We start from the raw sequence: 27,797 nt of genomic DNA, 5'->3' as shown, positions 1-27,797 counted from the left end.
TACTGATCAATCTAATAAACTTAAACCTACACCATCCTCCCTATTCTGGTATTTTAAAGAGTACTTAGCGTAAATATTAAGCAACCTAACTAATAGGGTTCCAACTCCCAGCAACAACAAAAATAAATAAATAAAAAATAGGGAACCACCCCTCACGCTCCACCTCATGATGCTTAATCGACGTAATCAACCTTAATTTGATGCAGTGTGAAAAAAAATGCACAGAAATCAATTATTTTTCAAGAAATATTAAATAGATTCAACATCTTTCTTCATCAAAATTGCAGACTGCACAGATGGTACCTTCCCAAAGGAAAAAGTACTATAGCTTACTAAGGTATATATATTAGACTTAATAGTCACTATATACATTAATTGACTTCTATTCATTTTACATCAAATTAAAACTTTGGGTGTCAGATAATTATTTATTAAAAGCTAGACGTTTTAAATGAGAATAAGAAAGAAAAGTATGTCTTTGTGCCCCCTTTTCCCTGTTCATGCCCTATCGGCCCCCCCTGGCTAAACTTTGCTAGATCCGCCCCTGCACAGTTACCAGCGTCAGCTACGTAGAAAAAGATCCTCGAGTAGAAAGTAATATTAAATAAATTCTAACAACAGCTTATCAAGCTTAAACGTGCTGCTGTTGTTCAGCCGCTGGTTTCCTCTTTCTGGCGCAAAGTGGGACAAAAACAAACAAGAGACACGGACTCGCAACAGAAAAGCCGATCAGCTGATCATTAAGCAGTTTCATGATTGAAGTAGCAGCAGGAGAGGCAGTCGCTTGTTAAGCTTAACGCAGGAATGCTTTACATTCAGAGATGGACTTACACACTTGCTTTACTTCTCTCGGGGATAACTTTGTCGGAGATGAAATGCCGGGTTGCTAGCGAAGCTCCACATGCTATCCAGACCACCTCCCGCATGCCACAGCCGCTCTATCACGTGATGCATACTGCTCCGACTGCTAACGTTCTGAGGTGAGTTACGGGGTGTTGCAAGTTTTGTGAGGTGCTTTCGTGATATTTAATGGATCGGATTACATTTTTTATTTTTCTCCGATATCCGATCCAGTAATTTAGGTCAGTATCGGACCGATACCGATACATAATATCAGATCGGTCCATCTCTACTTATCACACTATAGCAGCTCACACAGAAGCTCTTCACACCTGTTGCAGGACTTTCCAATTTCCACAGCACCAATAAGTCCGCCTCATGTGACTGATCTTCCAGAAGCTGTTAGGAAACCCTTCAGCAGTGTGAAAAAAAAAATAGCAGTTACATACCGTTTCCAATTGAATGGAGTCTTTACAAAAAAAGAAATGCTGCAAGCAAATACTTACACACTGTTGTTCAGTTAGTCGGAGTTACCTTTTTATTAGTGTTGTACTGTTCTGAGCACAATGCTCACAAGGAAAATTTTGATAAGCATGATGCCAAAATAAACCAAAACACCCTAAAGTCATTTTTCAGTTGCTTAAAATGATCATGACATCCTGATGTTTTCTTTTTTTTTTAGGTTAAAGAAAAATATGAAAATAGAGTTGACAGTACATTTAGGCACACTATTAACACATACTGTACACAGATATGCACAATTTTCATTATCATATTCATATATACTGGGGTTAAAAAAAACATGAGCCTTCCTGTATGGAGAGGTGTGCAGAAAGTTAAAGGTGATACCGCCTTCGCCATCATAAGGGACACATTATTCACCTCCCAGTAAGCGAGGCTCCAGTCCAGTCCAAGCCATGTTGTCCTGCTCAGCCAATCAGAGTCCATCGGGGCAGCTCGGTGCAAGCAAATCACAGCAGACGAGGAAGTTTCCGTCCAATGACTGCAGCAGAATGGGGCGCCGTTTAGTCAATGGGGGAGTGGGACTCCCACACTTGCTACAGTAAGTGCTTATTAGTAGTGATTCTAGTGGTCACAAGACACAGCTCTTCTGTGAACCTGTCTCACCCAATTTTTTGTGGGGGGGGGGGGGGGGGGTGTCTTTTCAGCGGTCAGTTCATAATAACAAACCTCTTTTCACACTTCACAGGCTTCAATGCATGAAAGAAAGAGCAGTTGTTCAAGGCCACCTCTGAAGTAGCTGTCCCCCCGCCACAGTCTAATAATCATCTCTGATTATTTCTGCAAGAGTCAGCTGGGGATAAATGGGAAAATAACCCCCTGCACACCGAAAAGAAAAAAAAGAAACAAATCTAAAAAAGAAAAATCAGACTTATAAAACAAGTCTGTAAAATTAAACATTGTACTTTTATAACAACGGAATGTTAAGTTGTCGGGGGTAAGAGGACATCTCTGGGAAAAGAGCTCTCGCTTTTTCTACTATTAAAATAATTTTCAGTAATACAATGATTCAAAAATGCACATGCCTTAAAGAAAAGAAAAAAATATTGCACCAAATCCAAGTCGTTTTTCCTCTGACCAAAGGTGGTTAGGGACACATCTCCATATCTCTGTCCTGATTTCCTTGTTATGTTCAGTCATGTGAAGGAGAGCTACCTCTAGCGTGCATCTCTTGATCAGTGTACACTGTATATAGACTTAAGGCTGGTTCCCCTAGCTCACACTGGCACAGTTTCTGACAGAAGAGGGTTGCATCTTTGTGCTAACCACACACGCACGCACGCACGCACGCACACACACACACACACACACACACACACACAGACTTCTGCTCAAGCCAGATACAGAACAGACCAGAGAGTACATTCTTGAATAGTTCCTGACAATAACACACCTCAGTGTGTCGTCACAGCCTCACCTTAAGGGTCATTAAAGGTCAACGTTGCATTCTTTTTCTTTGCGTGATATGAAACACAGTAATGTTTCCCCAATGTCAGAACAGTACACACACATACGAACAGCATGAGCTTTGGTTGCTGCAGGATATGAGAGTAGCATTAAAAAGGGTTCTTTGATTGGATGATCGAGGGAAGTACAGGTGATCTAAGACTTGAGAGAGAGAGAGAGAAAGGGTGGAAGAAAGTCAAGACAAGCACTGAGGCTGAGGAGAGAAAAAAAAAGGATATTTGTCACATTTTAAAAACAGCGGCTCTTAAACCCAGTGCAATCGACATTTTTTGGTTGCGAAAACACAGTGTGCAAGTGATTTTTGCAGCTTAGATGTCTACAGCATGAGGGTGGGTTTGATTACAGCTGTGCGGCCACTTCGCTGACGTGGAGGAGGACCGCACTGGCCAACAGATAGAAGCAGGAAGGTAAGGCAAGGTGTGGGTCTAATGCTATTGAGTCCTGCAGTTTAAAAACAACGATACCTGTGGTTGGGCTCTCTGGACCATGATAAAGCAGCATCAGCTGGCCCAGAATGACGCTCAACACAACAACAACAAAAAAAGTCTCAAATGGAGCAGGGGAACTAAAAAGAAAACACAGCCAAGTTCAGTCTTGGTGCAAATTATGAGATTTGTGTTTGCGCGTGTGTCCAAGTGTTACACATCCTTCGTTTCTGTCTTGACAGAAATAATCAGCCAGATAAAATAGAGTGATTTCACCTTCAGCAATGTGTGAGGGAAGAGGAAGGGCAGAATTCTCTCTCTCACACACACACACACACACACACCCCTCAACAACAGTCATATCAATCCCCACCACTGCCACTCACATCCTCAGCTCTCAAGTCTGTGTATCTTATCGGCCCTTGTCCTGCTGCCTCTGTCCTCTCCTGTCACCTCTTGAGGGAGGTGGATTTCAGTTTCTGGTTGTATCTATGGATGCGTGGCGAACGGGAGTGCAGCTTGACAAAGAGCTCGGGGAATTTGTACTGAGGGAACATGGTCTCCAGGAAGCCCTCCAGGAAAACGTAGACTAGGCGACGGTTCATGGGTTGGTACTGAAACATGTCAAAGACGCGGAGGATGCCCTTCCTCGTGGTATCGGCTCCGATGATGTGCTTCAGCTCATCTGAGGAAGAAGGGGGAGGGAGACGTAGATATCAGCAGCGTGAACAAGTTTGGTTCTGTCAGAGGTTACTTCCTGTTAAAACTGTGTCTTTCCTTCCCACTGTCACCAAATGCTTGCTCAGGGGGAGTTTTCTGTTGTTTTTTATTGTTCTCTCTAACGCTTCAGCATCTTTACTTTTAAGGCGACAGGTATTTGGCACTTAATAATTAAAACTGAATGAAATTGATTTTTTGTATGAGTTTACAGCACTGCAAAGAATTCCACCTTTCCTTTGGTTCGCATTAATATTACTGGAATTTTTAGTCTGACAGCAGAAACAAAGTAAAGATATGGCACTAAAGAAAAGTGAGCATGAGTTATACAGATGTCCTCACTGCACCTCATTAGGGCTTGGCTACCTTCACATAGACACCTGATAATACAGCCTCTCAATTCTTGTATTTTCTGTGTACAAATATATTTCTAGCTCTGTGCTTTATCAGAGGTGCAAACCATCAAGGAAAGTGTGTAACTGGCAAAAATGGTCTAGTTTGATGTCACCCTTTCAGTTTTCCAATATGCTTTCTCTGCCTCATTCTAGTGCGCTGACTCATAATTAGCTTATTGAACAAATGATGGTTAAACAGCATTTATACCGCCTGGACACAAGAGGGGGGCAGTGAGTTCATTTCAGTCATTTCTTAAAAGCAGACTTGGACAAATCATACAGAGGTCAGTCTCTGGGTGGTTCTCACTAACTTACTCCAGATTCACTCCTAAACTAGAATACTATTGTGCTGTACTTCAATCGTTTCTTCACACATACCAGATATCGTCTTACATCGAAATTGTTTGTCATAGTTTGGAGTGGTAGTACACAGAAGAGCAGTGGATTAAACCCCTTTATTAAAAAGCTGTTGGTGACACCCAGAAAGATGTCACAGATTCCTCCCTCCTCACAGCTTTTACTTCCATATTCAGTGGGACAAGCAGGGACTGAGAACTGCTTTTCATTTTAAGTATGAATGCTTCAAAGATAATGAGTAAGTAGATGTGGTTGTCTCTATTTATGGCTAGGTGCTAGCTTTATAAAGTGTGAGTGTGTGTGTGTTTTCACCTGGCATGATTCCCAGAAGGCTGGTTTTGGCAGCTACTCGTGTCCTCATGCGGATGTTCTTGTCCCGGCGGGGCGGGGTCTCAGCTAGAATACCATTGGGCCAGTAGGAATCCCTGTTCGGAGGCGGAGCACTAAAAGTTATACAGTACTCCTCTGACTAATCAGAGGTCTTTAAAACAAAAGGCGATGAGTTACCTGAACCTCTTGACGTAATCTGCCACCTGCTCTGGTGACGTCAGGTAGTCCACATGATCTACGATTTTCCTACAGAAAGAAGCAAACTTTAAATATTTCAAACTACTATTTGTATAAGTGATAACATTTTCCCACCTTTAACTGTATGTCAGTCTTTTTTGCAGGTTTAATGTGACACTCACCTGTTGATTGTGTCCCCATATGTGGCCCTGATGAGTTGCTGCAGAAGGTTCTTAATATTCCTGCGCAGCCACTGGTTCTTCTCTTTGAGATCAAACACCTCGTCCATCAGCAGCAGCATTACCCGGAGTGGGATATTATCATCCACCTGGAAGCAGTTTAATTTAAAGCACGGTTAAAGGAATGAAACAGCAGCACACTGACTCACATCAGAGACTTTTGCAGAGACATGTCAACGCAAAGAATGCTGAATTCCTATTCCTAACAGCAAAGATAATGGCAGAAGGATAAAAGCTTTTCAAATCCTCATTTTAGTGGGAACTTTTTAAGCAGTTTCTCATCACATTTAACTGATGAGCCGATGTTTGTACTCTGAGGCATTTCAAGAAAACTTTGGAAGGACTTTGCTCACATTGTCATCGAGCTGAGCAGAGACTCGACAGTGCTCAGGGTCGATTTCAGACTTGGGGAGGATTGGAGGCACCTGGGAAAATCAGAGGTTAGATTAACGACTACAGAGGATCAAGCGAAGCCCGTGCTTCACAACGTTAACTCAAAACACTTGCAGTATTAAACGGTTCTACCTTCAGTATGGATTGTTTGATATCCTGACCCAGTTTTTCTGACATGCGGCCCATGTTATCGGAGACTTTGGTCACTCCCTCTGCTAAACTGTCTGGGAAGGCTTTTACTGCATTGGACACGTTTCTCATAGAGCTCCGCAGAGGGTTCACAAATGTGTCTATCTGATGGGGGAATAAAACAAAAGCAGAAAATGTACTTTATAGACAAAATGCCAGTCACATGGTGAATAAACAGCTGATCAGTAATGAATGATTCTCCAACATACTAAAACGTTATAACACAATATCTACACATCTACTATAATATATGTAGTAATTAAAATAAAAAACAAAAAAAACTGCACAACAGTTAAACAGGTATTTGCATTTGAGAAAAGGAAATACCTTCCGTGCAAACTCTCCTTTGCCCTTGCTATAGGCCTTGTTCTCTAGGAAGTCATACACGTAAGGGATCAGAGTTGGGCAGGCCTTCACCATCTCTGGGTTCAGCAGCAACTGCAACAAATGCGCACCAAGAACTATTAATGGAAGGAAAAATGCATGACAATAAAAAAGAATAACATATATAAACTATCACATAACAACATTACCTGTAGGTAAGCATTGAGGTCTTTTTTTCTCTTCTCCAAGAAGTCTCTGTCCATGTTATTGAAGGTCTTCTTTCCTGGCAGCTTGAGGATTGATGCCAGGTTCTCAAACTAAAGCAGAGCAAGATTACAAACTGAGACTCAGAAGAAGAAAATGCAGCTGATGACTTTCCCTTATTTTCTGTCACGTTTACATTTATCGTAACAATGTTGGATGCCAGGCCAAAGTTTCTATGATAGAAATAATGAGGTCAGTGTGTCTATAAGTAATTCCAGTGAGTCTGACGTTTAGGCTCACAAACTTGCCTCCAACATTTTTTTTCTCTTGTGCCGTCAATATGGCGATACGGTCACGTCAGCCACCAGGCACCACCGGCCTTTGTTTTTTACTTTAAACCGTGTAAAAGTGGTGTAATAGAGTTAAGTCCCACACACACCTGTTCAGTGATTCTCATATGGAAGTCATGGAAATCTGAGTAGCGGCGGTAGGTCTTCCAGGCATCCTCACTGCCATCTTGGTTGCGTCTAACCACAGTGATGGTGTACAGTGCGTAGGTCTTACCGTGGTCATTGCACACCCCTGCAGCACCCCAGAAGCCGGGGAGACAAGCATCAGCTACCCGATCCGGTAATACATCCAACATAGGGAATTGGAAAATGGGGGATGGGTTGAAAAGAGCAGCGGAAAGACAGGAAGTGGGCAAAAGGGAAGTGTTGCAGGTGTAATATAGGGCAGTAAAAGAGCAAGCAGAGGGGAAAAGTGTGTATGAATGGGATAAAAGGGAGGAAAAGTGTAACAGAATGGCAGGAAAGGTGAGGGAGGGAGGGAGGAGGGGAAAAAGGAAAAACAGAAAAGTAGTGAAGGTAATGGAGTGATAGAAATAAAGAATACTGGAACAATGTGGCACGAAACAGCAGGCACATGCAGATGAAACGAGCTTAGAGGTGAAATGCTGATAGAAAACATGCAGGGAAGGACTAAAAGGAAGTAACAGATACCCAATATCCAAAAGAAAAATCACACACACACAATTCAACATGTTAGAAGAATATAAAACTAAACCACTCGGTTGGCGTACCTGTGTCAGAGATGAAGGCATGAAGGTGCATAGATTCATCATGGCAGGAATTGGGCAAGTCATCCAAAGACTGAAATCACAGGAAACAAATCATCATAAACTAATAATAATAAACAGCACAGACAGATAACCCATAAATATTAAATGAAAAGGACTCACTAGGTTTATGCTTCCTGTTGGAGAACCATTAAAGGACTCTCCATCACCATCGTCAGACCCTCGGTAGCTTGGCTCTTTCAACATGTCCAGCTCTGCAAGCATGCGGACATAGAGAGGGCTCTGCTTGAAGGACGGGTAATACCGCTCATCGCGTAGCATCATGTCATACACCTGTTGTAAAGTACAAGCAGTAGTATTTGTTAGACTGGGAGGGAAAATGCAGCGCAAGCAGGAAAAAAAAACAAAAACAAAGGGAGGGGGGAACCTTTCTCTGGATTTCATCAAATATCTCTGGCGTGGGGTCGTCTTTCCGTAGCTTCTCCCCAAGCCTTGTTAGTGATGCCTCGTCCACCTGCACCCTGGGGGACGCCTGTTAGAGCAGACAGAGCAAAGAGGTTAACTTTTCACATTTATAACTACAGAAATGAAAGACAGCTCTTTAAATTTATCTATAAATAAACGTCCCTGTTTCTAAAAGAGAAGTTCAGACACTGTGTAAAATATAGCTGAAATGAGTCTGGCTTAAAATATCGGAGGAGGCTGTGGATGCATGACATTTTCAGCTACCTTGTCAGAGAGGTATTGTTCATAGACACCCAGTGCAGCTGCCTTCAGCAGCCCTTTAGTGTCACTAGGCTGCTTCTTGCCGTCCTTCTGCCAGCTCTGCATGGCCTCCAGCTGCTGCTGCGCCGTCACCCTGTATCCCTCCACTGTGAGCCAGAAGAACAGCTCGGCCTGGGCCCCCGCTGCCTGCATGAAGTCTGGGTCAACAGACAGACAGCATTTAGTCTCCTAAATCATATGATGCATATGATATACTCACAGGTGTCTGCTTATGATTAAGACTCTGGCTACACATACATACACGGCAATCACGGCCAGTAAGTTTTATACTCAGTATTTTTGGCAGCCTCTGGTTTCTGGCAGCCTCGTTTCTAAAGATCAAGTTATGATATCAAACTTCTACTTGTTTAGTTTTGAGTTTTACTTTGATCTATGTACAAAAATGTTACACGGCATTTGAAAACCAAGCTATAGCACAAAATGTCTTTCCCTCAAAATTTCTAGATTACTCACAGCTGAGTGTTTGCTGATTGAGCATTTGGGGCAAAAAAGGCGAGTGATTTATTGACAGTTTATGGATCGGACACTGATCAATTGTCAGACAGTTCTAAGAGACATTTGGAGACGGTGAAGTTATGATATTGGAGATATTGGAGAGTCCAACTAGGGCTGCTCAATTAATCGAATTTTAATCACGATTACGATCTGGGCTTTCAACGATCATTAAAAATGACTGAGCCGATTATTAGCCCCTCCCTCATTTATCCGCGACACCTTAAAGGCCGGTCCGTGAAAATATTGTCGGGCATAAACCGGCCCGTGGCGCAAAAAAGGTTGGAGACCGCTGATTAAGAGGACCCGAGGGAAGCTCGGAAAGCTAAGCAGAAGTTATTTGGAGAGTGACTGCCGTTGGTTGAAAAGAGAGTTTAAAAAAAAAAAAAACTTCAGTGGTGTTGCACACTATTTTATATTATTTTTTTAAAGTCATTGTTAACCCTTTAAAGCCGGTCAGAGCAGCACGCTCCGTTTTGCGTAACTATTGTTAAATCCCTGTAGAACCTGAACCACGTAAGCTAGCGCAATAATTTGTTTTGCATATGAAACCGGAGGAGTTGTACTTACATCTGATGCCATCAGCTTGTCCTCGGTCATGGTTTCCTTCCACATATAGCTTTGCAAAAATTGCATAAAAAGCGCTTGCAGGAACAAAAACATAATATTCCAGAAACACGTTTTGCCGTTCCTATCAGCTGTTCGTAACACTTCCCACAGTGAAATGATGCACATGCTGTTTTCTTTGCAAATTTGCATCATAGGATAAAACTATGAAGACACTCAAAATAAATTTCCTGTTGTTGTAAACTATTTTTTGCAACTTTATTGTATTTAAAGTTTTGAGGGATAAACCTCTTAAATTTCTCCAAGTAGAAATATATGTAAACAAAACAAAAGCGATTTTCAATTTTTTTTGTAGTTTATTGTACTTTTTTGCAATTTATGTAATTACTATGCACTTAATGCATACATATTATTAAAATATGGGCTATAACAGTTGTATTGATGTATAGCAACTTGAAATGCTCCCACAAATGGCACTACAGCATGTAAAAAAATAATATAAGCTCTGGTGGACTTGGTTCTATAGTAGGTCTTAAAGGGTTAAATAAATATCGTCAAATAATCGTGATCTCAATTTCAGTGAAAATAATCGTGATTATCATTTTTGCCATAATCGAGCAGCCCTAAGTCCAACTGTTTAGAATTGCAGCATTGCTTGGCTGTTTTTGTGCACAGGTGGGATTTTCATTCTGACTTTTCCTATGCTGTGTCACAAATTAAAACATTTTAGGCAGCATAAACGTTAGCATGCTTTTGTTTTTGTTTCTTGGTGCAGCCAAGATCTCAGCTGAAGTCTAGAGTAGGGATGGGTATCATTTAGGTTTTATCCGATACCGGTGCCAAACCGCTACTTTTGAAACGGTGCCGGTGCGTAAACCGGTGCTCGAACCGGTGCTTAAAGAATGGAGAACACAAACTTTGTCCAAAAACCTCTCATGTTTAACTGTTTTCCACTTTTTCTTTGGTCATTTTAGCCTTTTTTGCCAGGGTGAAGGGAGCATCTGCCATCAAACAGGAAGACAGCCGCATGTAACTACGACGGTGTTTGCTAGTTCACCTTACATGCATTAATTTAATAACGTGGTTAGCCTACTCAACGTAAATTACACACGAACAACATTAAGCTACTCACGCAGAGAAGAACGGCTGCTGCTGCCATCATCATCCGTCATCATTTCTGCTACACTGACAGGGCTAGGGGCCAGGACTCTCCTCTTCGGGTTCTTGGGGGATGTTGCTAACTCCGGGTCCGATAACAGGCAACCCACCCACACTCGGTGTGAGGTCTTGCAGCAAGCTATCAAATACGGTGCATTTCTCGGCTTTTAAAAAAACGCTATGCGTCGCCAGGTGTTTCATCAGATTCCAGGTGATACTGTGCAAAGGAGGTAACATCTTAAAGCACTTGTTGCAGGCTGCTGAGTTTGCATCTTTTGCTGTGAAGTACAGCCAGACTTTTGACCGCTTCGCCTTGGGCATTTTTAATCTGTAGCTCTGCTCTAAGAGAACGTACGTACCTGGGCCCACCTACTATCCTTGGAAAGGTTAAATTATTGGCTAGAATCCAAAGTGTATGACATCTCAGGAAAAAAAAAAGCACCGAAATAAAGCACGGAAATGTGCGCTGCTTTTCGGTCTGGTTACTACCGTTTATGTCAGAACCGAGGTGACCGTGCATTTGCCTTGGCTGCACCCGATTTGTGGAATAACCTTCCTATTGCCATCCGCGCATCCGATTCTATCCAATCATTGAAATCATGGTTAAAAACCTTTTTATTTAACCTTGCCTTTCCTGCTCGTTAATGCCTGTATCTGATTCCTACACTTACTCTATTTTCCCTTTTATACATATCTTTTATGGCTTTGTGCTTTTAACATGTTTTTACTTGATATGCATTTTATGCTATTCTTGTGTGTTAGTGACATTGACCTGTTAGCACATTTGGTACTTTGTTATGGTCCTATAGTATTTATGTTTTATTTTCTTTTATGTGAAGCACTTTGGTATATCGTTGGTTTTTAAATGTGCTCTATAAATAAAGTTGTATTGTATTGTATTGTTTTTGTCATTATGTTTAGGCTAATGGGAATTCTCCAACCTTTAAAGATTCTCACACCGACATAAGCGACAGCAAAAGAGCATGTCTAAAAAAAAAACAGAGGCTGGAGTCCTACACTAAAGCCCTAACATTCATGTGTTAGGGCTTTAAAAAACATATGATTAACAGAAAAGTTCAGAGTTATAACTACAGTGACCTTTGGCGTCTATGTGATACGTGAGGTGTTGATGCACTTACCCATGAAGAACTGCAGGGCTATGTTGTGGACGAGGATGTGATCCAGCGGGATGACACACAGCTTTCCAAAGTTGGCTGCCAGCTTAAAGGCATCAACCTCCTACACAACACAGGAACCGAATAAGTAAAGAAGAAGAGAGCAAAGCATTAACATAACCAACGCGGACTTTGAGCAAAACCAGCTGACACCTGTGCAGACAAGGCTGTGCGATGCATGTTTACTCCCCTGCAGTTTCTCACCTTGCCAGACTGCAGTCTCTGGATCCTGGTCTCACACACCTTCTTCACAAACAGAAGACTGTTGATCTGGTTCTTGATCACGTTAATGTCTGAAGGACAGAGAAACAAAAAGCCATCAGGGCAGAAGAGGAAAGCAGTGTGCTGTTTCAATTAACATTCTGTAGTTACTGAATGAAAACAATCAGTTTTGAGTGTGTGTGTCTGATGCAAATGGAAAGAAAAAAGCGAGCGCCCACCGTCTCCAGCAGTGTCCAGGGAGCGGAGAAACTGCAGCTCCTCCAGCACCTTGTCTCTAACGGCCTCCAGCTCAGCAGGCTTATCTGTTAACTTCAGGATGTTCATGAAGGCTTCATAGTTACAGCTGTTATCCCGGATCTACACATAAAACAGGACATACAGCTACAAACACCAGCACCAAATCTCATTTGGTCTCCCAACCCTTAAATTAAACTGTTTCTTGGACAGTTTGGGGTGGTGTTAAACCTCACCATCCATATGACAAACTGGTTGATGTAGTCTGGGTCACTCAGCTGGTTGATCAAAGGAAGCAGCACACCACGCGCTAGCACCTCCTAAAAAACACACCACAGTGTATTTCCAGGCATGCTCGCTGTAATTTACACTACAAACATGTCACTGTACAGCACATTCAGGGGGATGCCGTGGCGGCCTGGCAACCAACATGGCAGCATTTGGCATGTGGCTTTTTTGTGATGAACACACAAACACTGGTTAATGGCATACATATGCATTTTTTATCTCTTATTTGCACCTCACACTAGTTTTTTTTCATGCACTCACCCTTAGGAAGTATCTCATATTCTTATTGTGGAAGTCTCCAGGAGGTAGTAACAGGTACAGAAGCAATTCACACAAGTCCCGAAGAAACCCTGACACACACATGCAGAACAGGGTTACAAGCTAGAACAAAAAAGTTCCTCATAACTGTGAAATGTAAGGCCAGAAACAGAGGCGTGTTTACCTTCTTCATCTTTGTGTGAGGTGCACACAACATCTCGACAAATCTTCCTTTCCATCTCCACCTCAGCCTCAAAGAAAGACTCCATCAGATCATCTGTTATGTCCCCTGTTCAGAAATCACTATTTAGTTACAGTCGTCACTATTCTTAAAACAGCTCTCAAGACATGGCAAACACGTTAATAAGTGCAGGGAGTGTGATGTATGCACGTACTTAGTTTGTCTTCTCTGTCACCGAGGCGATCCTGGGCTTTTCTGAAAACACGTAAATGTGTGGCAAAGTCGTCCACCAGGCGAGTGGTGAAGTAAGGCTGCCAGTCCACCTCTTTGGACCTTTGCATACAAATATACACAAAATATAGATTGCTTGATTTTTTGCTAAATATATTAGACATATAATGCGTTTGAGTGTGTGTGTGTGTGTGTGTGTGTGTGTGTGTGTGTGTGTGTGTGTGTGTGTGTGTGTTACCGTGTGGAGAACTGGACAAGGGCATTTTGCAGCGTCTGTCTGATCTCTAGTAAGAAGGACTCATCTTCACTCAGGGTGTAGTACCAGTATTGGATGTAGTCTCTCAGTGCAAACTGGATCACCTAAAGAGACATAAGGAAAAAGTGAGGAGTTAGGCAAAATTCTGTAAAGACAATTCAGACTGAGTGAAGTGAGAACTAGAGAGAGGGATCTGACTGAATTGTCAACACAAACCTGGATAACCCTCTGATTCATCGAACAAACATGGAAGTAGATAAGAACAGTGATTAAAAGTCAAAATGCCAAGGTGACCATTTTAATCACATTTTCTGAAATAATCTCCACTGATAAACTGCCGGTAAGCAGAAATCTCACGACAGCTCAATTACACAGGAGCTGAGTAAACAGGAAGCAGAGGGCTAGCTGTTTGTGCAAAACATTACAGAGACACAACATTAAAGGAAGACTGAAGACTTCTTTGTTTAATTCAAAAAGTGAGATGAAAGTGTTACTGTAAGTATAGGGCTCGGGATTATACTCTCTTAAGGATGCACAGATGGGAGTACATGGATACAGATACAGTTTTATTCACCCTTTGATGACAATATCTATGCCACTTGAACTCAAACAGACCACATTACCCCCTCAGTTGGTAGAAAACAGGGCTTTGGTGGTATAAAAGAGATTGGGAGAGACTGCAATGTGAATAACTGTATATATTGCTACAGTAAAGGGAACAAGCAGTCATGTGCAAAAGGTAATTTTCACAGCTGCCAAAAACTAAGTACAACTTTACTGCTTTCATAGCTATTGAGGGTCAGTAACACCCAGGTGCTGCTAATCAAGTGCCATGTGAGGCAACAAGGCTTAGGCTTGCAAAGTTGGATCTGAACAAACCACAAGACTTCTGGAACAATGTGCTTTGAACAGCCCAGACCAAAGTGGAGACATTTGGCCCCGAAAACCAAATACAGCAAATCAGCACAAACACTTCATACCATGTGTCAGCACAGTGGTGGAGGGGTGATGATATTGGCTTGTTTTGCAGCCACTAAGTCGACCGTGAACTCCTCTGCATGCCCAAGTATTCTGGTTAAAGGTGTCATCTGTCCAACAACTAAGCCACTTAAGCCTGGATCAAACTGGGTCATGCAACAGGACAGAAAGTCAGAGAAAGTCCAAACCTCAACCTGACTGATAAGATCAAACACTAAAATTCCTTGATGACACGATTGTCTGCGAAATCATTTACCAAAAAAAAAAAAAAAAAAAAAAAAAGGACACCAATTCTGCAATAAAACACAAACCAGGACTTTTCTAACTAAAACTACACCAGCAATGTTTCTGACTGGAGCCGTGGATGCCAAGTATAAACCACGTAAAAAGTTACAGGTTTTAAAACGAAAGGGTGTGGAAGTCCCATCAGCTGAAGCTACAATATGAATCAGTGCAATACAGGATGAGAGGGAGCTGTGACTAATGAAAAAAGTGCTTATGTGAGCACATACAAGAGGGAAAAAAATGCCCAGACAATGTGTCAGAAAATAGTGACCACACATTTATTTCAGGGCGCAAGATTCAGCATTGTGCGACTTTACATTTCTCTGTGCAAGATCTCAAGGTTCACATGGAACTGAAAAGATAAATGAGAATTCCTAGAAACGGGCAAGGGGAGAGGAGATGCCATGCTAGAGCCGTTAGCGTCATCTGACCGGCACTAACTGCTGTGTCTGCACTTAACTCTGCCGGCCACACCGCTTTGCTGAGGACGTGCTAAAAAGTTTTCTGCTGCAAGTGTGGTAATCACAGAGCGGCATGGAAAGAGAAACTGACTAATAAACACAAGCCACAAAGTCGTTCTTTCCATTCTGCAATGCTTGCATAGGAACCATCAGTTAGACGATCAACTTGCAAATGTGTCAAGATGAGTTTAAAAAAAAAAAAAAAGCAGTACAAACACTGTTGCATCACATGTCTCACATGTCACAGTCTGCAATGTCCACAGTTTACAAAGGACAAATTACACAAAGAGCTTTGGTGTAATCGTACAGAGTTTCCAATGATGTCAGACTAGTTGTCTAATAAAACAATAAAAAGAATCTCACTGTGAAAAAGTCACTGTGTGACAGATGTAAGGATTTTTATATAAAAACTGGGGAAATAAAGACAAAACATTGCAAGCTGTGCCAGAAAATAAACGTTTAACAACACCGGAGGAGCTTCATTCTGCTTAATGTGAAGAATGCCGCTGGAAACATGTACCACCAACATGGTTTCTATTACAAAGCACGACACTGGTACACAAAATAATTTAATTAAGTCATTTTATAATTGAATCATGTCACATTTTCCTGCTTTTGGCATGTTGGAAAAATGAATTTTGCTCTGACAAAACAATACATCACAAGAAAGACACAGAGCTCACAGAAGAAAACACCTGAAATGCAGACGTTACTGGGTCATGCAGTGTTTGACAGCCAGTACTTCTCTCTGATGCCATTAAGTCACTGACCTGGGCCAGCTGAGCTGATGGGTCAGACAGAGATTTAAAGGAGCCGGAATCCAAAAAGTCTGGAGTATTAGCATTTGTCAGGCAGGGACCTTCTCTAAGCTTCTCCCTGTAGCTGCTGTCCCATTATCACAAGTGCACTGCCCACTCTTAGCTGGGTGGGCACTGATTAAACCTCTCTTAAACCCACATTAGCTAAAACTTTTTATTGTAAATGTCTGAATGTTAAACAAGTAAAAAAAAGTGTTCTACCATAATTCTTTCAGTTTCCTGTAACTGCCTTTGGGCTAATTTGTATGTAATTCCTTATAATGATTTTTGACACTTAGTCTCACTCAGGTAATAATAGGCCCTTTTTTTAGTGGGCTGGAGACATTAATGTAATGAGCTGAGCCAAAAATGTGACATCAACAGACTGAATGGAGTGGCGTCACTGCATGAATCATGACTCCTTCACAAGAATCAAACCTGGCACTGAGGAATATGGACATGCATGCCGCCTCCTTGGCTCTCTAATTTTAGGAAGTCTGACAAAAAGCCATACACCGAGCAGCACGTATAACATCTTCATGTATTCCGTTTTTGTGTAATTATCAAATGACATCGCAGGATGTTTGGGCCACCTTGCTGTAACAACTCTACCTACATTGAGGTGGTACTCAAATTTAATAGAAAATAACCAAAACTGAGTAGAGCAAAGTCCAGCAGTGTTGAGTAGATGCTAGTGGAAAAGAAGCTTTAATGATCATGAGTGTCATTTTCTGAAGTTAGACCCAGCTCCTTTAAAGGCAGTGCTATCAAGGCATTACAAGTAATATAAAATTTTGAATTTAGAAAATAATACTTATCAAAACTCAACCAATTTCTTGCAAATTATTAGCTAATCATCTTATAAAATGTAAACATGCACTTGCTGTGGTAGTGACATGATGAAAGGGGCAAGGTGTGCTTATAAAGAAATGAATACAATTAGTACTGACACAGAGCTTTGGCCATGTGTTGTATGCCATACGATAAAACTGGTCATCTATGCTTCCCTACCTATGAAACACATGTACAGGGAATCACAAGACCTATCACAAAGACAGGCACATAAACACACACCTGCTGTAGTGGTTCATCTATGAAACTCGAGCCTGTGAGTCTTCTGTCAATTTTTATAGGCTTCATCTCCAGCTTCATCTCATCCAACGTCTGAAAGAGACAAAACATAACCCACAGTGAGATAGGAGTAAAGTAATCAGAGAAAACTTTAGTGACCTCCGTGACATCTGGCAGGCCGGGTCATCTGTTTGCACAGGCGAGGTCGAAGTGCGTGTATTTTACCTTCAGTATACCAATTTGTGTGGGTGGTAAGTACGAGTGCTCGCACTTTTCCAGGTGTTTCTCCGAGTTAATCTTTCCATAAAGCAAAGTGACCGCAAAGCCCCTGCAAAACAGAAATGTAATTTAGAAATCAGCAAAAAGCTTATGAGCCAAGCTCCTGATGTGTTGTGGTTAACTGTGAAGCTTAAAGAGGTTAGATTGGCTTCAAACGTCTCACTGCTCACCCTCCAATGAAGCAGAAGATATAAAAGGCCAGGTAGAATATGGCAAAGGGTCCAAAAGTGACGAGGAACAGCACAACTCCAAGACCCCCCCATCCCCAGATGGACAGACTGGCCTGAAACACACAAGACAAAAAAAACACATACTCAATACACAATTCAATTCACCCCATACTCAGCTAGACTGATGATAATATTCTATAAACACATATAATGACCATTAATGGTCCTCCACAGAGCAGAGGGGAGGGAGATGTCTGCGCAGGAAGACATTACATAAAAGAGTGTCAGACAGAAACTGTGTGTGTGTATAATCCTGTACAATCACATCCTATGGTGTTCCTGTTGTTGTCAGTACAGGAAACAGAGCTCGTTTCAACCCTTTTCCAGCTCCAACTTTAGCCCATAGTTACTTGAGTATCTCCTTTTTTAGCCTTATCATATTAACAGGTACAGAAGAAGCTTTTTAAAAAACAAAACAAATGAAAACACAAGCTATACTGATAAGTTATGTCCCCTAAGTGTATGCTTAAGGTCATGATAGCAGGTATGAAACCTCAGGAGGGGTCTGCTGCACATATTAAACCAGGCCGCGGCACCTTAGAAAATAATTGTGAATGTGTTGTTATGAGTTACAGCTGCTTATACAAGGATCCTTAAATGTTCAAGGAAAAAAAAGCCTTCAAAAATGTTCTCACTGTGAAGCCATCAGATAGAGTCACTGACAGGCATCACGATCAGTGGTGATGATCTTCGGCTGCCTTACGTTCATGTTAGAGTTCCTTAGATAAACAAATCCTGTGACGGAGCCAGAGAGGAGCACACAGAGCTTCCTTTGGACACTGAGACATTGTTCTCACTGTTACAGTCGACTGCCACCAGTCGGATGACACACATTAGACTAGCTGCCAACAGTGTCACATCCATAAACAAAGGCCAGTCAGTTTACTGTGTAGATACAGAGCTAGACTAATTAGTAGGGCTGTTCGATATAACGATATATATCGGATGACGATATAAAAACATCTATCGTTTCATTTTATGCTATCGTTTGTTTCGTGGTGTCGCAAAATAAACTGTTTACCGCAATGTTTTTCATTGTTTTGATTGTCACTGTAGTGGCTATATTAATTTCTTAAAGTTCTCTCTTTTGCTCATATTTCATATAACCACACTACGGACAGACAAGCGCCTGTTTTTATGTGTTGTCGTTAGCAACAACGACGGTAAAACCATCGCGTGTCTGCTTGTTTATGTTCCACATAAACCTTTCACAATAAAGCTCAAGATCTTGATGAGACTTTTCAAAATAAACTGAATCACGTGAAAGAGTATGCAGAGTATTTACGGATGAGAAGCAAAAAAGAGCCGTCAGGTGCTGAAAAATAAACCTTAGATTCAAACGTTAGAACAGGCTTTTACGCTGTGTAATAAATACTCACAAAGAAAACGGCAGCCGTTACAACTTATGTCTAAAAATGCATCCTTTAATGCATCGGTTAAAACACTCGACTCCAGGTACACGACGCCCAGCTGGAAACACTTCACGCAAGACGAGCTGCCCGAGATTCACAGAATTTACAAAAAATGTTAAAACTTTGTGATTTATATTGTTATCGGACGACAGATATCTTATATCGGGATATGAGTTTTGGTCATATCACACAGCCCTACTAATTAGTGCCAAATACTATTAAGGCATATGGACAAATGAAAAGAATAATGAAGAGTAATCTGTGGCTCCACAGACATGCAAATGCACAGTTTTCTTGCTTAACGCTAAAAGATAACTTAGCTATCCAAACATCCATCTTCTTCAGTTCATCCAAGGCCTGGTTCTGGGGGCAGCAGTCCAAGCACAGAAGCCTAGACCTTCAGTTTATCTGGGGGAACACCAAAGTGCTCGGGGGCCACCCGAGAGACATAATCTCTCCAGCGTGTTCTAGGTCTGCCCCAGGGCCTCAGACTTGGAGGTGCCGATTCTCATTCCCGGTGCTTCACACTCAGCTGTAAATTGCTCCAGTGCGAGCTGGAGGCCACCACTTGATAAAGCCAACAGAATCACATCATTTGCGAAAAGCAGAGACGAGATTCTGAGACCACCCAAGTGGAAATCCTCCGCCACTTGACTACGCCATAACAACTATGAACAGAATCGGTGATCTAGATAAATGATGATAAAAGAGGAGTGAACATGTTTGAATTAATGAACCTCAATTTACAGTACTGGCTTAAATGTACACTCTACACTGTAGCCTGATGTGAAAAGTACACATATGAAAGCTATGTTAGGTCTTTCAATAATATCCAGTTACACATTTTGTTACCATTATAATTTAGGAGTAAAAATATGCTATATCTACGGTAAATGGACTGGTTCTTATATTACACTATTCTACTCATCATAGCACTTTACTAATTGACTCATTTACCAATTCACACAATCACTTTTTTCTATGCTCTTTCTATGTAAGTGCTTTCATTCACGCACATTCATTCTCTGACAGACACATTGGAGAGCAACTTGGGGTTAGTATCTTGCCCAAGCATATTGTGCCATGCAAACAAATGCAGGCTGCATGAACACCAACCTTCCGATTAGCAGAAGACCTGCTCTACCACCTGAGCTACAGCCACCGCCCATGAAGACCGTGAGGCACCAATCTGTTTATTAACTTAATTAGCACTGGTGTCACCGGTTTTATGCATTTCAGTTTTAAAACAACGACAACAAAACAAACCGCACAATATTCATTACGTTTGTGACAATTGTAATAGCAGAAGAATACACAAACACCAGCACATTGCCCACTGCAATATTGGCTCGATGGAGGAGTTCAAGACTATAAATCAAGCTTCAAGCTACTGTGGAGGAGCTGCTGTGATGCATTGACAGATTATGACATTAAGGACCAACAATGGTCAGAGCTATAGGCAATAGAGAGGTATTTTTTCCCCACTGATGCATTACTCAATATCATTCATAATAAATTTAATCTGTCTCGCTATAGTTTGATGTCGCACATGCAGCCCCAGAGCACACAGGTAAGTGTACACACATTATTGCAAGGTGCACTTACGAGGTAATTAGAGGAAACAGGAGGATATTTCAAACTTCAGCCTGACATTTTTGTTTGTATGGCAGAACTCTAATTAAAAATAAGTTAATAAATTAAATTAATAAATTAAAAAGAAAAAGGAAAGAGCCAGTGAATTTTATGACATCAGCGATGTCATAAAAACCTGCTATGATGTACGACTTGGAGATGGCTGCACTGAAAAAAAAGACAGGAGACCGAACTGCAGGTGGCAGAGTTGAACATGCTAAAATTTTATACAGAGCTGCCAAGCGGGAGGAAAAGAAGAAGATTCCTGCATGCAGTAAAGGAGGACATGCAAAGGTTTGGTGTGACTAAAAAGGATGCTGAGGATAGGGTGAGATGGAAGCAGATTATCTGCTGTGGTGTCCCCACAGGGACAGGCCTGAAGAAGAAGAAGAAAGGGACAGGTATCCTAACATCTGAGTCATGATAGGTTTAAAGACAACTATGAAGCTTCTTTTCATTCAAAGCAAAGTTCCTAGACGCAGGAATGCTCAGTGAGGAGTACAATGTACAACTCTCTTTTTTGTCTACTACAGAGCCCAATATGTTTATGAATGTTTTTCATGTTAAAAAAATGTGAAATATGTACATTTTAGAATGCAATGCCCACTTGCTTCATACAATATCTCTGAATTTATAGATTATGAATTTAAGCAGTCTAATACTGGTTGCTATTGTTCAGATGGGTTTGCTTGCTGACTTGACCTTGTCAGCATGAACGTCTTTATTAAAACTGGCCATAATTGTTTGTCCTGGTCCAGAACTGGAGCAGATAAAACTAGAACAAACACAGCCTCTCAGTTGGATCAGGTTTGAAAAAGCTGATAACGGGCAATTTGAAACAATAACTTCACTAGTACTGGTTCAGATCTTAAAGCAAAGCATTTTTAAAGTCTTACTCTGAAGCACTTTGGACCGCATATGCGCACGAATAGTGTTACATAAGTAAATCTGACTTGAGGTGAACTTGTGACGTCCCTCCTCACCACATCAGCTGAGGCTAGTTTCACAGTAAATAGGATAAATTAAAACCTGAGGCTGATGGCTGTCACTGAGGACCTTCTGACCCTGATGTTGCTTACTCATCAGAGTCAACTAGACAGGCACTGACAGTGTGCAGGCCAAGACATATGGGTCACATTAACAGAACAGCAGGATCTTTGAGAGTGCCTTGGAATAAATGCTGCATACCTGCCTGTCACTTTGTTTACAAATGTGGTTATGGGAGAGGCAGGAAGTATTAGAGGACATTTATATGCAGTGTAATAACCCTGTTGGGTACATGCAGTTCTCCACCCTATATTTCACCCTGTCTTGTACCAAGGGTGACATAATTTCACTATCTCGGTTGCATAAGACATTGCAGTTTTTCTTATTGTTGAAACACCTTAACTGACTACACAAACACAGGAAGGACAATTTCCAACCTTTTCCTTAATTTCTTGCCTCTATTATAAAAAGCACAATTTTGATCTATATGGATGTAAAGAAATCAACTACTGCGAACATTGACTATAATAAAATGTCTCAAACTTATATGAATAAACTGAAGTCCAGGCTGCAGAATGTGTTCAAACTGGCTAGACTAACCCTCTTCCTTAAGTCATAAAGGGCGAGAACAAAGTCACTGATTGCAGGGTTGGGAGGAGAAATAGGGCTGGCCAGCAGAGAGAACCATTATTACAATTTAACTAGGAGTGTAGCAACACAGAGGAATGCTTTTCAGAAAGGTTGCCACAAAATGTGACCATCAAAAACAGATCCACGTGTCCTGATATCTAACACAACCAAGAGAACTATAACATGTCAGCCAGAATCCTTTTATCATTTAAAGGAGATCCAAATTAAACCGCCGTGCAAACAAAGAAACAGTCTGAACTGTTGTTCAATTTCCTCCCACACTTACATCACAGGGAACCAAGCAGGTACATTTTCAGGAGAGTTTGAAAACTTTTTGCCAAACCAACAAAGTCATATTTACTACCATAATCTACATCCTCAGCCTGATGGTAGTAAAGAACAATTATAATACATCACCATCACACACGCTAACAGTGTGATGGTAGTAGTAACTTATGGATTTTGTTAAAAATTTTTGCTAAACAAGATCCGGGTCCAAAGTTAGCAAAGCTAATGCTTGTGACTAACATCTGAATAAAGGCAGAGTGCAACTAAATTTAGCCCACGGTGGAGGGGCAACCAACTTTCCACTGACTTTGTATTTGGTGAAGGTGCCTCCCTATCAAGTGGCTTCACTAAACTACAGCAGCTTGTCAACACGGAGCCAACATAAGACGTAACTGAAGCTAGCTAGAAGCATTTCATTTGCATTTCAGCTCCTAGATACATATAATATTTATTTGTGTTTTCCTTCCAGCTGGTGCAGAGTGTAAAGTGTTGTGCTTTGTCTATACTAAAATAGGACCAAAACAGGGACATATGTAACTGTACTCACCAGAGCAAACCACAAGCTATGCTGTGCTTACTGCAGCATCCAGCAGTTAGTTAGGCAAATCATCTTATTAATCATCTTAAACATGTTTTTTAATAAATAACACAAAAGGTAAGTAATGTGTACACTTATGAGAAAGAGTGTTTTTAGACGTACTGAAGCATATACAGTCTGATCAATTACACCCTTTAAAATTCTGTGACTCCTGAGAAAGAGACTGAATGTAGTTCAAAAGGGAAATGCAAGTATATGTTTGACGTCAGTGGTGCTAGTAAGCAGCAGTGAATGTGCACGCTATCAGTAGGACTGTGTGATGAGACTGTGGAGGCTTGGCTCTGTAGAAGAGATGATAACTGACACTCGTGAGTCATTACAGCTTACACAGGGCTTAAAACATGAACCATCTGTTCCAGTGATTAACACCCAAGCCCATCAGGGATCCTCACATCTGAATATCTAGGCAATTCCTTATGCAATACACACTAAACAGACACTCATTAACACAAAAGTGACAGTATTAAAGGCACTGGGCGAGATCACAGATGCAGATGGGCACTGAAGTACCGCTCTCATGCATTTCAAATTGTTAGTGGCTGGATGTTACAGCATGGCTTCAAAGAGAATTTCAGAAGACATGTTTAAAAACATCTGTCAAAACCTGCTTCATCATCCTGAAAGGATGCTCAGGGATAAAAATCATTACCTGTGTGAATATGCTGGCCAAGGATCAAATACAAAAATATAATTGTGGACTTTACTAGGCTTCAAACAAAGACATATTTTTATTTTCTAAACTTTAATATAACCAATTTAATATTTTGAAATGAATCTATATATTTGTGTTTTAATATTTCTTACAAATTTACTTACAAAGAAGTAGAAGACAATCTAGAATTTAAAAGGAGTAAAACACACAGAGGCAGTGTGTTTTGAAGAACGCTCTGGATGCCCTTGACTCCAGGCACATTCAGATATTCACACGTAGCCTCTTATCAGTGTGTCTGAGAATATTTTTTCCCTAACTTTCCACCATGGACGTGCACACACACGCATGAAGAACTACTCAAGGGTGGATATTTCTATTTTTGTGATCAATGTAAGTCCTCAAGTGCTTAGCTGCAAACCCTGGGTAGTGTAGTCATTAGGTGAAAGGTTAACTAGGCCCATTAAAGCTCTCCTGTGGGAGATCATGCCTGAGAGAGAGAGAAAGTAAATGGGTCTGACTGATCGTGCTGGCCTAATCCACCAGGACCACTGAAATGCAAAGAGCTGCTATATTAACCTTAGGATCAAAAAGGCAGAAGTAGTAATGATGTTAATTTCCAGAGAGGACAAGAAATGTTGTAGTTCACTTCTCTCCAGGATTTGAACTTTATTACAAATTAATAACAGCATACTAATGACCCTGAAAACTGAATGAGCAAATGGTCCAGCTTGTTTTGTCTAGTTCCCCTGAGTTGTGGTTTGATACTGTTATTACCCTGGGGAGGGTAAAGTAAGCCACACCCCTCCTCTGTCACAAACAGTGTCCCTAGCTGCTACTTTTCACCTTCCAGTGAGAAGCAGCTCCAGGAAGGCAATAACTGGTTATTTATACTCATTATGTATTCAGCTAGTAGCGATCATCAGGTTGGCAGTAACCCAACTAGAACTGAAACTGTAACACACAACCAATGGGCATGCGGTGGGAACTGAACTTAAGCCTTATCGAGGCGCTGCAGTAATCATGACTGTTAACAACTCCAAATCTGATGAATCATGTGAGCTGCGTCGTGTCTCGGCATGACCTAGACACACTGTACATATATCTGGATGAAAAGACAGGTCTGAACAGAGCTTAATTCATGAGAGCTGTGAGCCTCTTTGGCAGGGAAACAACTTGAACAGCACGTAGAAGGAAGAGGAGATACACTAGCAGGCCTGATGTGACAGCATGCTGGACTTAATATCTACCAAGCTTTGATTAAGGGAGCTTAACGAGGTTTAGCAAGTGCTAAAAAGCACAGAGATAACGCTGTGTGGCTGTGGACGAGCACACGTGCACTCCCATCAAACTCAATATACAAAGGTGAATTGATCAAGTTGTGTAGACAGGCCACTCACTCACAGAAGCAACTGAACTACAAAGGACTACATAAAACAAAGCGATATCTTTCATTGATTTCTTACTAAGGTTACCAGAGACTAACATTTCCAAATAGCAACTAAGCCAACTAAGTGTAACACGTGACTGCCCACCTCACCTGCAGCTCAGATGAGGTGGGCAGTCTGCTCTTTTAGCTGTCCTTTCAGGTCGCTAAACTGGGGGGCATCCCGTGAGATGTAAAAAAAAAAATCTCTGCAACCACTGATCAACAACAATGGCCTTTATTAATATTTCAAGACAAGCCTGCGTTAGGCCGTTTAGATGTGTATGAAAGGAGGGAAGAAGCCGGTATGACTGACAAGCTTATCCACTACATCTCAACTTGACATCAGTCATTAATGCCTGAAAATTGATTTCCCACACCATTCACACTGTCTGCATCTAGGTGTAACAGCGCAACACGTTTATTATCGACATAAATGTTTGCATCCAATGCAGATTGATCAACAGTGGACCGCAACTGCGCCGATACAAAAATGTAACTTTCCTTAGTTAGTCTCTCTAGCCGTCAGCCAATCTAACGCCCAGCTCACCTGTATTCGTTGTAATGTAGAAATTCGTTTGTGAGTATCTTCATTCATAATATAAACGCAGACTACCGACATTGCCTGTGTCGAGCTAATTCCAGCGCAGTGTTGACAGTGCGGATATCCTAAGCCCGTCGTATTAACTTAGCGTTAACGGTGTAATCCCGCGCTGACTGCCACTTATAGCTGACATGCTTTGTGAAAACACAGCGGCAGCGAACAGTCCTCTCTCCCGGCTCCCGTGTTTACCTGCGGGGCTAGGCGCTAGCTGCTCCAAGCTAACTAGCTATGTCAGCCACAAACTACTGTACCAACACGCGCGAGACTTTTTCACGGGAGATAACTTACCTCTGCAAACATCGTCTAAAAGGCTGTAAGTTGCGGCGGCTCTGGCTAACCCCACCACATTGTAACATGCGAAGAGGAGGTGATTTTCTTGGTTAAAATCGGTCGTATTTCCAATCTCCGTACTGTCTTCGGAGCGTCGCCATGTTTGCAAGGTTTACGTCGTGGGTGCCCCGTTTCTGGACGTGGTCACGCCATTGGCTGGGAGGCGATGACGCCACATGCAGCGATAATCACGATTGGCTGACCTAAATAAATTATTAGTTCACAAATTTCTGACAGACTGTACCCAAACTGTAAGTCATTTTCAGCCAATGTTTTTTTTTTATCTCTTGTTATCTCGCACCAGGCCTTATGAAATAGAGAAAATAATCATCAAGTTAACAACAGCATTAACAGTTTCCAGTAAATGCAATTACAGCAAGTCGTTGAAGCCTAAAGCATCAGCAGACCATCACACTACCAGCCCTATGATTGACTGTTGACTGTTTTATGTTCTTATTATGAAATGCGGTGTTAGTTTTACACCAAATGAAACCAAATCTAAACCTTCCAAAAAGTTCAGCTCTTTTTCTTGTAATGCCACAGAATATTTTCCCAAAAGTCATGAAGATGATTTTTGCTAATGTGAGTCAAGCCTTTGACTTCTTTTTGGTCAGCAGTGGTTTTCTCTTTGGATCTCTCCCATGGTTGCCATTTTTTCCCACGCTCTTTCTTATTGTTGAATCATAAACTCTTTAGATGTTTTTCTGGGTTCTTTGTGATCTGGATGAGTCATCGATGCACTCTTGGGGTAATTTTGGTAGGTTGACCACTCCTGGGAAGGTTCACTACTGTTCCAAGTTTTTACCATTTTTAAATAATGGCTCTCGTCGTGGTTCACTGGAGTCTCAAAGCTTTAAAAACGGCTTTGTAAACCTTTCTAGACTGAGGGACGTCAATGAATTTGTTTCTCACCTGCTTCTTAAGATTGTGGCAGTAAGTGCTGTATTTCTAAATCTTTTAGCCTACTCCACTTTGACTTGCTCTATTTAAGTGATTTCTTGACCCAACAGGTCTGGCAGTAATCAAGCCTGGATGTGGCTACTTAAACTGAACTCAGCTTTCCAGAAAATCTAGTTTATCACAGTCAGTTCATGGCTTAGATAGCTTTTCCCTTAATAAATAGAATCTTGGTTGAAAACTGCATTTTGTTTGGTTTACTAAGATTATTTTTTATCAGTATAAACATTTGTTTAATAACGTGAAAAATGTAAGTGTGAAAAATGTGCAAAAAACAGGAAAACATCAGGAAGCTGGCAAATACTGTTTCTTGGCACTGCATTAGTTCATTTACTGCAAAAGATTCTGTACAGAGGTCATAGCTTGCACCACCCAGTAAAACACAAAGCAGTTAACAATGGCTCCACCTACATAAACAGACCTCTTTCACTACATGAAAATGGTAGGTAAACAGAGGTGCCACTAATAATGTTAATTAAGGCTTTGCACCTGAAACAGCCAAACCTTCCTTAATGTTATTTGTAACAAGTTTTACATAATATTTCATGTCAAAATAGCTACAATTTTAAAGAAACGTCAATAATTAAATGCTAGCATGACTTTCTTTCACTCAGTGGTATTTAGTAGTTTTGATTTGATTTTCCAGTGCTCTAATAAATAGAAGAATTTTTTACTGCA

General features: G+C 41.2%; 1 protein-coding gene across 4 annotated transcripts; it reads right to left on the bottom strand.

The window, feature by feature from the left end:
* Positions 1 to 1,355: 1,355 nt before the first annotated feature.
* On the bottom strand, positions 1,356 to 26,325 carry snx13 (sorting nexin 13). Of its 4 annotated transcripts, none has more exons than XM_026156192.1 (25): positions 26,121 to 26,325; positions 17,547 to 17,659; positions 17,323 to 17,425; positions 17,101 to 17,190; positions 13,488 to 13,609; positions 13,233 to 13,351; positions 13,022 to 13,126; positions 12,841 to 12,929; positions 12,528 to 12,611; positions 12,276 to 12,414; positions 12,040 to 12,128; positions 11,800 to 11,899; positions 8,387 to 8,580; positions 8,085 to 8,189; positions 7,820 to 7,990; positions 7,661 to 7,730; positions 7,019 to 7,197; positions 6,585 to 6,692; positions 6,379 to 6,489; positions 5,995 to 6,156; positions 5,823 to 5,894; positions 5,413 to 5,558; positions 5,231 to 5,299; positions 5,036 to 5,148; positions 1,356 to 3,939 (listed from the first exon to the last, which is right to left on the bottom strand). In XM_026156192.1, exons 1-25 carry the CDS (start codon positions 26,130 to 26,132, stop codon positions 3,704 to 3,706), a joined length of 2,901 nt encoding a protein of 966 aa, XP_026011977.1. In that variant the 5' UTR covers positions 26,133 to 26,325; the 3' UTR covers positions 1,356 to 3,703. The 4 variants fall into 4 exon arrangements, with proteins under 4 accessions (XP_026011977.1, XP_026011978.1, XP_026011975.1 ...); XM_026156193.1 differs by having other exon boundaries at positions 7,019 to 7,161; XM_026156190.1 differs by lacking the exon at positions 26,121 to 26,325 and adding an exon at positions 25,779 to 26,079.
* Between the last annotated feature and the right edge of the window lie 1,472 nt (positions 26,326 to 27,797).

The sequence above is a fragment of the Astatotilapia calliptera genome, chromosome 22 (genome assembly GCF_900246225.1).
Source record: "Astatotilapia calliptera chromosome 22, fAstCal1.2, whole genome shotgun sequence".
Taxonomy (NCBI): Eukaryota; Metazoa; Chordata; class Actinopteri; order Cichliformes; family Cichlidae; genus Astatotilapia; species Astatotilapia calliptera.
The sequence above is the reverse complement of the archived record's forward strand: the minus strand, read 5'-3'. Positions and strand labels throughout refer to the sequence as shown.

What these genes read in the sequence shown, in the direction of transcription:
- snx13 (XM_026156190.1), bottom strand. Translation starts at nt 25,850, where the DNA reads ATGTCGGTAGTCTGCGTTTATATTATGAATGAAGATACTCACAAACGA. An exon ending in TGACAGAGAAGACAAACTAA is followed by an intron (nt 13,127 to 13,232) that starts GTACGTGCATAC and finishes ATTTCTGAACAG; the next exon opens with GGGACATAACAGATGATCTG. An exon ending in ACCAGTTTGTCATATGGATG is followed by an intron (nt 12,415 to 12,527) that starts GTGAGGTTTAAC and finishes TTTTATGTGTAG; the next exon opens with ATCCGGGATAACAGCTGTAA.